This window comes from Terrapene carolina, unplaced genomic scaffold (assembly GCF_002925995.2).
Source record: "Terrapene carolina triunguis isolate 2854851 unplaced genomic scaffold, T_m_triunguis-2.0 Scaffold629, whole genome shotgun sequence".
NCBI classification, from domain to species: domain Eukaryota; kingdom Metazoa; phylum Chordata; order Testudines; family Emydidae; genus Terrapene; species Terrapene triunguis.
Window position 1 is genome coordinate 10,578,066 of NW_020664980.1, and position 12,187 is coordinate 10,590,252.

The following is a 12,187-nucleotide window of genomic DNA, read 5'->3' on the forward strand; positions in this document are numbered from 1 at the left end:
TAACATGGCTCTGATACTTGATTCCCATACTGGGATCCTCTGTTTTTTTGTGTGAAGAGTATTTAAACATTTTGTTTACTTTTTATTAAAATAGGTTATAATGTGACACTGTTTTAGGATTTAGTCACTTTACAGCTGCACCAATTTTTATCCTAGATTTCAGAATTCACGTGCAGAGAGGTAATTGTACCTTGCAAAGATGAGTAATACAGATCAAATTCTTCAGTACCATTGTTATTTGTTGAGCACTCACTCTGTGTTCAGTGCCATATACTTCATAATGACCCAAATCCTGTTCCTCTTACTCATGCCAAACTACTCTTGATTTCCATGAGTAAAATCAGGAGGATTTTATCCATAAAGCCAAGTTTATCCCTACCATCACTTGGGTTCAATTTAGTTCATGATCCTTGCTTGCAGAAGCATACAAGGTAGACATAGACAATACAATAGAACCGTGTGTGTGTGTGTGTGTGTGTGTGTGTGTGTATATATATATATATACACACACACACACACGGTATATATATGCCTAATGGAAACTCATTAGATGTTAATGGTATGGGAAACGTATGACCTTTTCTATCAGTTTAATACAGTTTAATCGATTTAGGAGCAAAAGCTGTTTACATTTGGTTTTTGTTTTTAAGACTTCCAGCGCCTTGTATTCCTCTAAATACATATGCACTGGTTGTGCTCAATTGCCCGTCACAAATCTGTAATGGGTGTTAATGTGGTGAGCTCTTGCTGCTCTGACTGTTTAAACCAACGCAGAACAGCTGCAATACCTCGGCACGGCAGGAGAGCAAAAGAACCCTCTAGTTATTAGAAATACATTTGCTGCCATGTGGAGAACGTCAGTGGTAATTGAATTGGAACTTAAAAATTACTCCATCTTTTTGTAAAAAGTAATGTCTTTTTTTAAAACTTCCCTGGGCATCAACCAACGATGGGAAAAGCAGCCAGGGTAATTTGACATAAACGCCTTACATGGAGTTCCAAAATGAAAACAAAAATTTTTCAAATAAGCAATGCATGTGGGAAGGAAAGGGATGCTAGGCAGGAATTAGGAGAAATCTTTGGGAGGAAGAAGTAATAAAATTAAAGTCCAAATAAAAACAGATATAAAAATAATTTAAATTAGTTGGAGATGCAACCTTGCCATTCTGTTTGGGAGACCTAAAATCAAGATCCTGACCTCTTCCATGATGTGCTGGAGATGAATCCTTAGGGCGTCACAGAACCCACTCATTAACATTCTAGTTGAGTCCAGTTCTGGGCGCCACATTTCAGGAAGGTTGTGGACAAATTGGAGAGAGTCCAGAGAAGAGCAACAAAAATGATTAAAGGTCTAGAAAACATGATCTATGAGGCAAGATTGAAAAAAATGGGTTTGTTTAGTCTGGAAAAGAGAAGACTGAGAAGGGACATAACAGTTTTCAAGTATGTAAAAGGTTGTTACAAGGAGGAGGAAGAAAAAATGTTTTTCTTAACCTCTGACGATAGGACAAGAAACAATGGGCTTAAATTGCAGCAAGGGAGGTTTAGGTTGGACATTAGGAAAAACTTCCTAACTATTAGGGTGGTTAAGCACTGGAATAAATTGCCTAGGGAGGTTGTTGAGTCTCCATCATTGGAGATTTTTAAGAGCAGGTTAGACAAACACTTGTCAAGAACGGTCTAGATGATACTTAGTCCTGCCACGAGTGCAGGGGACTGGACTAGATGACCTCTCGAGGTCCCTACCAGTGCTATGATTCTATATTTATTCCCACTAGTTGCATGTTCTTTATTTGAATTGGGAACGATGAGAGAATTTCACTTAAACTCCTAACTTTGTTATTTTTACATTTGTTTTTAATAGCTCTTGATCCATCCAAAGACCCATGTTTGAAGGTAAAGTGCAGCCCACATAAAGTGTGCGTCACTCACGACTATGAGACTGCTATTTGTGTAAGCCGTAAGCAGCTGGTACACAGGTAAGGATGCACTGTCATTACATTCTATTATGCCCATGTAAAGTTCCATGGACACCACAATTAGAAAACTCAAAAGAGAACATTGAAATAGATTCTTGAGACATTCTTTGAACAATTAAATTACATTTGCTTTTGTTGCTGAGTATAACATTTACATTTATAGTATCAGAGGCTAGAGCAGGGTTGGAACTGTTCCAGAAAGATCAGATGTTTTGGAACACACGGTACCGTAGGGTGAATTGTACACTGCAGCATACCTACAGCCTAGCTCTGGAAGAAGTTTGTTCAGACAACAAACATGGTGCATAAAAGCCTGAATTCATAAAATATGAAAATGTTCCAGATGCTGTACACTTCTACAATAGAAATGAATTAAGTATAAACAATTAACAGCAGTAGCAAACATAGGGAATTTCTGGTTTTGTTTTAATAAGCAAAATCTGTGCTTATTAGTAAGTTAAGGTTGGAGGTTTTGATGGTTCTAGGAAGAGTAATCCACAGATAAATCACAAAATTACAGAAAGCTCCAGGTCCCTGAATGATTAAATTAAGAGCAAATTAAATAGCAGGTACTTTAAGAACTTTGGGATTTCCAGATGAAACTAAGGCTTTCTTCGCTGCAGTGTCAGCTGGAGTTATCTACACTTGAGGTAACTTCTCCTGAGTTAGCCTAACTGGAGTGAGAGCCATTACACCAGGGGTCGGCAACCTTTCAGAAGTGGTGTGCCGAGTCTTCATTTATTCACTCTAATTTAAGGTTTCGCGTGCCAGTAATACATTTTAACGTTTTTAGAAGGTCTCTTTCTATAAGTCTATAATATATAACTAAACTAATGTTGTACGTAAAGCAAATACGGTTTTTAAAATGTTTAAGAAGCTTCATTTAAAATTAAATTAAAATGCAGAGCCCCCTGGACCGGTGGCCAGGACTCGGGCAGTGGGAATGCCACTGAAAATCAGCTCACGTGCTGCCTTCGGCATGCATGCCATAGGTTGTCTACCCCTGCGTTACACTCTAAAACAAAGCTCTAGCTGCAGTGTTTGGATTTGCAGCACCAAGTGGCAGTGTCTCCACTGTATTACAGAACTCCACTTTTAACCCAGACCTGCTGATCGCTGGGGAGCTCCAATTTAAAGCACCAGTTAACTCGAGCTAGAGACTTCTGTGCGTGGACTGGAGTCAGGTTAAGGGCTGTACTCAAGTTATATCTTGAACTAACACTGCAGAGGAGACAAGTCCAAAGGGACTTAAGCCTCCAGATCCCTTTGAAATCCAGGGGGGCTTAGGTGACTGGCTCCCCTGAAAATTCCACCCCAAAGGACAAGTTGTAATAGACATTGAAAGATAATCAGAAAAATAAAACGGAGTAAGAAAATCTTGAACATCAGTAAAGGGACTTTAAAAATCAGTGTGACTTTACTGGATGCAGGTGGGAAAGCTTTAAGGTAGGATGAAATATCCTGTGATCTTGGAGTATTTCTGTGATTGTTGGCTGTCCAATGCTGATGCTTCTGAGCCAAGATACATTCGCTTGCTCGGTAAAACATATTTGTCATAATCAAGCTTCATTCACAAGGATTGCAAGATGCTTCCTACAAAAGGATGGGATCGAGCTGGCATGACAGAGCTATGAAATGCTGATGGCTGTGCAGAGATAAACCTGGAGCAATAGGCTAAACTTTTAGTATTGGTGGAAAGTGTCAAGGCTGTATTGTCAAATAGAGTTTCCAGGGGAATACACTTTTCAGGGGGTGCCTAGGCGTGTCAGTAAAAATCGGCTAGAGGCATTCAGTTTCGTACAATTATGTCACATCCAATATTTAATAAATATCAAATAATTAGAAAGACCTCTCAAGAATGTTGTCAAGAATGGAAAAGACTTATGTGACTACTCACATAAGTAACGTTACTCACATATGTGTTTGCTGGATCAAGGCCTTAACTTTTGCAATCTGTTCTCCGATTTCTTTCGTACAGTTAGGGAAAAATCCTTCTTTGAAGAGCATTTTGTCCAATACATAAGTGAATTCTGGTAGCATTACATGACTCAGACAAATAAAATGGTTTTCTTGAAATATATTTTGCCTTATCATACAAAGCTAAAGTGGACAAAGTAGTATTTTAAACCTGCAATTTGGAGCATAAAATGAAGCTTGTAAGATTAAGTGCATGGTTGTATGTAGTGCTTATGCTACCAGGAAATTTTACGTATTATGCAACTGCATGTCACACCTCAGAAGAAATTGAAGCCCTTGTATATCACGGGTATAAATAAAATACATGTTGAGCAAAATAGTTCCTGGGCTATTTCCAATATTTGTTGTCTCAGAAGCAATCAGACAACTTGGTTAAAGTGGCCCAGCAGGAACGGTACGAAGTGGAAGCTGCATGTCCCTTTTGTCCAGAAATCAGTCCCAAGTTTATGTGATCTCTCTAGCATTCCTGTACTGCCTGCAGCCATTTCAGGTCAGCTTTGAGTACCACTGTAGCTATGGTGACTGTTTTTAATGCTTTTTCCACCTTGCTTTGAAAAAGTCTTCAAGCATTTTCCACCAAGTTTTGTAGACCTGTGAACATTCCTATTGATGCACAGTAGGGGTGTGTGTGTCACAGAATAGCTCTTACTCTCAAAATCTCCAGCTAGCTAATTTCCTCAGAGGGTAGAAATATCAGTGAAGAAAGTATCTAGCCAAATTCTTTGAGGACTTAAATCTGTTGACCCAATGGACAATAGAGAATTTGGCCCTCGCTCTCTGTATTTTGAGACTTTGTGTTCCTTTGGCTGTGCCTGACCAGAATATTATATTAGAGAGACAAGGTGAGTGAGGTAATATCTTTTATTGGACCAACTTCTGTTGGTGAAAGAGACAAGCTTTTGAGCTTACAGAGAGTTTGAAAGCTAGTCCCTCTCACTAACATAAGTTGGTCCAATAAAAGATATTACCTCACCCACCTTCTCTCTAATATCCTGGGACTAACACAGTTACAACACCATACAGAATACTGCATGTATGATATCAGTTTCATTTATGCCCATATAAATCAGGAGCAACTCCAATAGACTCAGTGTAGTTACACCAGTGTAAATCCAGTGTGGCTGAGAACTGGGCCCAATCTATCTGTATATATAAATTAGCAGATATGAAATAACACAGCATCACAATGATTGTACAGTAACTCCTCACTTAGTCGTCCCAATTAATGTTGTTTTGTTGTTACATTGCTGATCAATTAGAGAACGTGCTCATTTAAAGTTGCGCAATGCTCCCTTATAACGTTTGGCAGTCGCCTGCTTTGTCCGCTGCTTGCAGAAAGAGCAGCCCGTTGCAGCTAGCTGGTGGGGGCTTGGAACCAGGGTGGGCCGGCAACCCCCGATCAGCTCCCCGCTCCCCTAAGTTCCCTGTGCAGCAGCCACCCAGCAGGCTAGCAATTGCAGCTATCCCTCCATGTGCTGCTCCTGCCCTCTGCCTTGGAGCTGCTCCCGGGAGCCTCCTGCTTGCTGTGCAGGTGGGGGGGATAAGAGAGGGGGCTAATGTCAGGGTGTCCCCCTCCCCTCTGCCCCCCACTTACCCCATCTCTATAGAGCAGGGGAACAACACAACAGGGTTCAGGAGAGAGGGAGCTTGCTAGCAGCAGCTGCTGTCTCAACTTGCTGATCTACTTAAAAAGCAATGTACTTAGAGTGGAGTCAGCGTACTTAAAGGGGCAATGCGCATCTCTCTCTCACACACACGGTGTGTGTCTCTGTCTGCCATGCTGTCTCCTCTTCCTCCATTTGTGCTGCCTTGTAGAGTGTGAGGCTACATTAACGGCCATGTGTTAACCCTTGAGGGCTCAGCCGAGTGCTAGTTCATCATTTAGCAGCAAGGCATTCCCTGGGAAATATCCCACCCTCTTCCACCCTCTGACTTCACCACCTCAACTAAGTTTCACAATCATCATTGCTGTGTATAGTATTAAATTGTTTGTTTAAAACATATACTGTGTGTATGTGTATAATAGATACAAGTGTATAAATTATAAATAAAAAATAAATAAATTAATGAAGATATCCTATCTCCTAGAACTGGAAGGGACCTTGAAAGGTCATCAAGTCCAGCCCCCTGCCTTCACTAGCAGGACCAAGTACTGATTTTGCCCCAGATCCCTAAGTGGACCCCTCAAGGATTGAACTCACAACCCTGGGTTTAGCAGGCCAATGCTCAAACCACTGAGCTATCCCCCCGCCCCCCCCCATGCATAATGTGACTAACTTTCAAACCACCCACAGCAATACCCAATAATGCTGTTTCGTTTTCTTTGTGCTGAGGTGCACACTTTGTAAGCCACTACAGTAAGTTGGTAATAATGTATAAAATTGACCTTGATGGAAGAATATTCATTTACACAAGCTAAGGATATGGTCCTGAGACTTCTTACCTACAATATATGGCATCATAGGCATGCATAATGTTTACAAAGCACATAGATTAGATAAGTCTCTGCCCCAAGGAGTTTACCATCTAAATTGGGCAGACCTGGTACAAACAAAGGCGGGGGGTAGCAGACAGTCGTAGCAGATCACTGACTGAAGAATACCTAAAAGAGATGAGTTGGAAAGTCTTCCTGTGTGTTAATTGGTTCAACTATACACAAAACACAGTAAATAGCAACTTAAGAGATATTTACATATCTACATTGCATTTTTGACATGACACTTCACAGAATTTCAGCCTGCTTCTCTGCTTCTCCTGTGAATGCCTCTCATAAGAAGGAAAGTTCTTCTGGGAAACACAGAAAGGACAAAAAGAATTGGCAAAGGGGTAACAACCATGTTAATGTGACGAGGGCTTTGAAAATGTTTTATTGGACCCGTGTAATTTGTGATTGCTAGTTAGGTCATCATCCCAGAGTGATATATTGTACATACTTCCGTACTCATGAAAGTCAAGCTGTTAGCTCAGTATTCTCCAGTAGTACTGACCATTGTTATGGAGAAAAGCCAGGACTGAATGCCTCACTAATTCATTATTATTATTTTATTGAAAGATCTGGACAAGTTTACCAGATGAAACATCTGTCCCTCTAAATTCCACATCACAGGGTTAGACTGACCAGGGAGACGTTGACTGCTATATTTATTCATGAGTGAACTAATCCCAATCTCTCTCTCTCTCTCTCTCTCTCTCTCTCAAATATCTCTGGGTAATACACTAGAAAACCTTGGTTTCTGGTTAGTTAGGGTCTCGTGGCAAAAAAGGCTGTGAAACCTGGCTACCAGAGGAGTGAAACTGTATATATTTTGTACCACTGCTAATTCACGTGCTAATTGTTTGGCTTAGGTTGGATCTGAAAGGGAATTCAGGAAAGAGAGAGATTAATAATAGCAAGAATGCCAGTGACTCGGCTGCTTTCAAGGACTGATGGTGGAGGTCAGAGCGTTATATACACATCTTTGATCACAGCAAACCCACTGTTGTTTGAGCGTTTCTGAAAGGTTACCCAGATAAGAAGCATGGGCTGTAACTGCCTTGTTACTAGAGTTTTCTGTATTATACAAACACTTACCTTTTGTTTTTAATATGTGTTAAACGTGGAACCTGTATACCTTGACACTGTCGCTTTAATCTCCTCTTTGTCTCTTTGCAAGTCTGCGCGTTTCTGTTGCTTGCTTTTATGCTCTGCCAGTAGTGCTAAATGCTAAGAAGATATTGGCATGAATCCAAGCATTCTTCTGGGGGTAATTTCTTCCTGTACTGGACACCTGACTAGTGGCCTGACCAAGTTGAGGGAGTGTTTGTTCCTTACACAATCCCCTGTTTAAGGCTAAGTGATTTACATGGTGATGTTTATCAAAGCTTGAATAAGTAAGCAGTCTGTATTTTGATGTGTTGTAACACAATCAAACCTGGGAAATGGGAATTAGCTGTGGCTCTAGTAATAGCATCATTTTTTCCCCAATTAGTTTTATGCTGTGTTATGATTATTTTGATTCAGAAAATAGATCTTTTTGAAGGTGATATTTAGAAAAACTGTGTCCCACAGGGAACTGAAAAATAACGTTGCTCAGCTGAGCGCACTAAGCGTTGGTATATTTTTCAGTGCATCACTGAGATAATTGTACTTGCTTACTGTTTTATTGCCTGTTCTCTACAAAGACCAACTAGCAACTGAAGGACCAGAGGACCGAGATAAGTGATAGGGCACCATTATGCTGTATCTTTTTTTTTTCTTTGTCTTTCCTTTTCTTTGCTGAGAGCAGCCAACCAGCTAAACTACAACTACTTCTCATTTATTCTTGTTCCAAAGGACAGTGTTTGAGTTTTGCAGATAAGTCAGAAACAACCTTTTCTTTCTGTTTATGATAAAACTCGGGAAGAAGCTTGGGGAAGGGAAGCATGACCCCTTATTTATGAATGTTCTACCCCATCACACCACAATCACAGATCGCCATTTGTCATAAGTAAGGCCCCTGGATTGCTGTAGGAAATATTGTCAAATTTTGCAGGAAGTTGGGAAAATCCACAGGAAAACATGTATTATTTATATTGCTAATATTTAATATTAACAAACAAAAAGTATGGTAGTGACAGTTCAGAATGCAGCAGGACACACCCCATCCACCCACAATATAGGCTGCATTGGATATGAAAAAAATCTGAGCAGAGTCCCGAAGTCTTTTCTAGAATGACAAGTTTCTGTAGTACACAGTCCAGGAACTTTACCCTTGAGCCTCCATACATTAGTTTGTTACGATGATAATGCTTATCCTTCCACTTCTTAAGATTGATGTGCAGATTAAATAGTTAATGTCTACAGTGCTTTGGAGATATAAAGCTCTACAAATGTGCAAAGTTGTTATTATTTATTACACTGGAGTTGCTCATGAATTGTGGGCTATATATGCAGGATTGTTGTTGTAGGGTTGCTTATGAATGCTGAACATTGATTTTTCTTATCTGCCAGTATTGATTTTTGCTTTAGAAGAAAGAGCATTGAATTGTTTGATAAAACCCACGCACATAAAAACACAAATTGCATGGACTTATTCAAACAAATATACTGTAACATTAAAAAAAAATTGTCAAATGTTGGGCCTGTCATACCTTGTGCTATCTTGGAAAATTACTGTAATTGTCTCTGAATGAAAGCTCTAAATGTGAATAGAATATGGTAAATGATATATTGTGTAGTTTGTAAACTCTCCTACATTGTTCTGTCATTACTATTATTCTTGCTAATATCTAATCACTCGTGGTACATTATGCAGCTTAACTTTGTAACGAAAGCAAATGCAACTGCTTACCTACATTCTTTTATGAGAGCCCTACTAATCAAAGAGAAAGCTGTCTTTCACGTCAGAGCAGAGTACATCACATGACATGTAAAATATCAAGACCTCAGAGAAAAGCTTTATAAAGTATTTTATGAGGGCAAACGATCAAAAAAACCATCGCAATTGTAAGATTAGAAAAAATAGATGCAATTAATCACAGTTTTAATTGCACTGTTAATAATAGAATACCAATTTAAATGTATTATAAATATTTTGGATGTTTTTCTACATTTTCAAATGTATTGATTTCAGTTACAACACAGAATACAAAGTGCACAGTGCTCATTTATTATTATGTTTGATTACAAATATTTGTACTATAAAAAAGATAAAGAAATAGTATTTTTCAATTCACCTCAAACAAGTACTGTGGTGCAATCTCCTTATTGTGAAAGTGCAACTTACAAATGTAGAATTTTTTTTTCATAACTGCATTCAAAAACAAAGCAATGTAAAACTTTAGACCTTGCAAGTCCATTCAGTCCTACTTCTTGTGCAGCCAGTTGCTAAGACAAACAAGTTTTGTTTACATTTACAGTTTTCCACACCCCTGAGTGATGTAGTTATGCCAACATAATTTGCTAGTATAGATCAAGCCTGAGAAAAAGGGGGAAAGAAACTGCAGAACCTGCTGAAAGGGAAGAGGGTTTGAAGTGAAGGCTGTCCAGAAACTGAGGGACAGCATCTAAGCAGGGTGCTATACATGAAAGTCTGGACCATCTCTGTAACAGAGGGCACTCTGAGAAACTGTTCAGAGGCAAAAGGTAACTTGTATTAGAAAAGAGAAATTAACTAATATTGAAGTGAAAAGCCTGAGGTTGCATCTTTTTTTTTTATTTTCTGCTTTTCCTTACTGCTTCCTCTTTGAATCTGTGATTTTTCTACTAAATGTATTTATATATTTTTATCCCAAGCTGGTCTCTGTTGTGCAGACTGTGTGGAATGTGTGTCCTAAAGTGAACTGAAAACAGGCGAGGGGCTGGTTGCACTTTTTTGGGGGAGATGAACTAAATGAGAAAAGTCTGAGTGCCTGGTAGTGAAGAACTCGGGAAGGATGGATTTGGGGAGACTCAGGACTGGAAGGGCTGTTGGGGGTCACCCTGCAAGCAGTAGCTAGGCTGGTGGAAATCAGGGTGAGGTCTTGTGCTTGTGGGCAGGCTGCTGGTGTCAGGGATCTGAGCCAAAGCTGCACAGAATAAAGACACCCCTGGTTACAGGCAGGTGGTCACCACACCCTTTACTGCTCTGGGTAATCCCCAAAATCTCACACCTGCCCTTTGGCCATTCCTGTCTTTTAGCCTGTAAGTTCTTCAAGGTAAGGGACCAGTTAGTCCCTTTTTGTGTGAAAAGCCCCTTGCGTGTTGTGGACATGAACCAAAACAAATTATAACAATAAAAAGCTGGTAGAAATGTCTCCTTCTCAGCAACCCTCAGAAAAGGACACGTTATCCGGGGTAAGAACAGTAAAAAAGAGCATGCAGGGCTTGATGATATTTAAATAGACAAATGGCTAAAGGAGTGGGTGGAATCCTCTACCTGCATCCCCCTGCACTTGGGGGAAGAGTTCAGATTGCATGCGCATCATTCACTTTGGCAGTTCTTGACTTTTGAGTGTTTAATCAGCAACTTGAACATTCTGCTGCTGTCATTTTTTGGATCATATTGTCATTATTACTAATATTTAAAATAGAAGCATCATACTTCTGAGCCCATGCACCGGTTTTCAACATGTCCACAGGCACAGGTTAAAAAAATTGTCAACATCAGCCTCTAGAGGCCACAAGGGTATAGTAATAGAGGCTCTCCACTTTCCTGTCAGGGCCACCACTTTTGACCTTTGACTTTCATTTTTCATTTGTAATTGTCCTTAGCAGCTGGCTGACTTTTCCTGTGAATAGACTGATCTGCAGTCTTTACTGGGCTTGCCGTGGCTAAGGATATATATCTTAAATAAAGACTGCTGTGTTTTCAATATGTCAAAAATATTAACCATAGAATTGTGTTTTTGCTGTTTATCTGTATCTGAAATTTGTTGAGTAATCCATTCATTCAGAAATTATTATTTAATGTTTACAAATGACCCCCACTGCTATGTAAATTATTCCCTATTTATACAATAACCTACTTACTAGAGATTCTAAATTTATTGCTAGTTTGGGGGGGGGGGGGTGGTTTGGTGTAGAGGCCCCAGGACATGAAATGAATGTGTTGAGTAGAAAAGTCTTTTTTTTTTTTTAGTGGTAATAAAAGGCGTGTTTTTATAAGATTGGGATTTATGTTTACAGGAAAAGGGTTTTATTAAAGCCTTTCTTCAATTTACAACATCCCACTATATTGGAAAAAGTATTAAATGTTCACCCCTTCAAAATCTGCCTTTAGTAAATAGTATTGCAAATTCCTATTGCAGTGTGTATTATAAACTTAAAATATTTTGTATGAAATTTGCAGATTAGCCCTTCAAAAATACTGCTTTTCATTTGACACAGGTCAGTATGTCAAGTCATTTTTTTACAATGCTGTATCTGTTTACAATGCTGTATATTATTCATGTCACACAATCTCAATGTGTACATAATTTTAAACCCAATCAAATAGAAATTGATCTTTATTTTGTACAAATTGTCATACACCTCTACCCCGATATAACGCGACCCGATATAACACGAATTTGGATTTAAAAAAAAGCAGTGGTCCGGGGGGGCGGGGCTCCGCACTCCGATGGATCAAAGCAAGTTCAATATAACGCGGTTTCACCTATAATGCGGTAAGATTTTTTGGCTCCCAAGGACAGCGTTATATCGAGGTAGAGGTGTACTTTTTATTCTTATGGTACCAAAGATTCGCATAGAATTTATCCAACAGCCCTCTCAATACAGTCAGTGGAAGGTATTT

General features: G+C 39.4%; 1 protein-coding gene across 1 annotated transcript in view; it reads left to right on the plus strand.

Moving 5' to 3' along the window:
* The window catches only part of SPOCK1 (SPARC (osteonectin), cwcv and kazal like domains proteoglycan 1), a 486,481-nt gene that overhangs the window by 287,798 nt on the left and 186,496 nt on the right, over positions 1 to 12,187 (plus strand). The window contains exon 4 of the mRNA XM_024202111.2: positions 1,865 to 1,979. Within this exon, the coding sequence (XP_024057879.1) occupies positions 1,865 to 1,979 (115 nt within the window). The remainder of the gene's footprint in view (positions 1 to 1,864; positions 1,980 to 12,187) is intronic.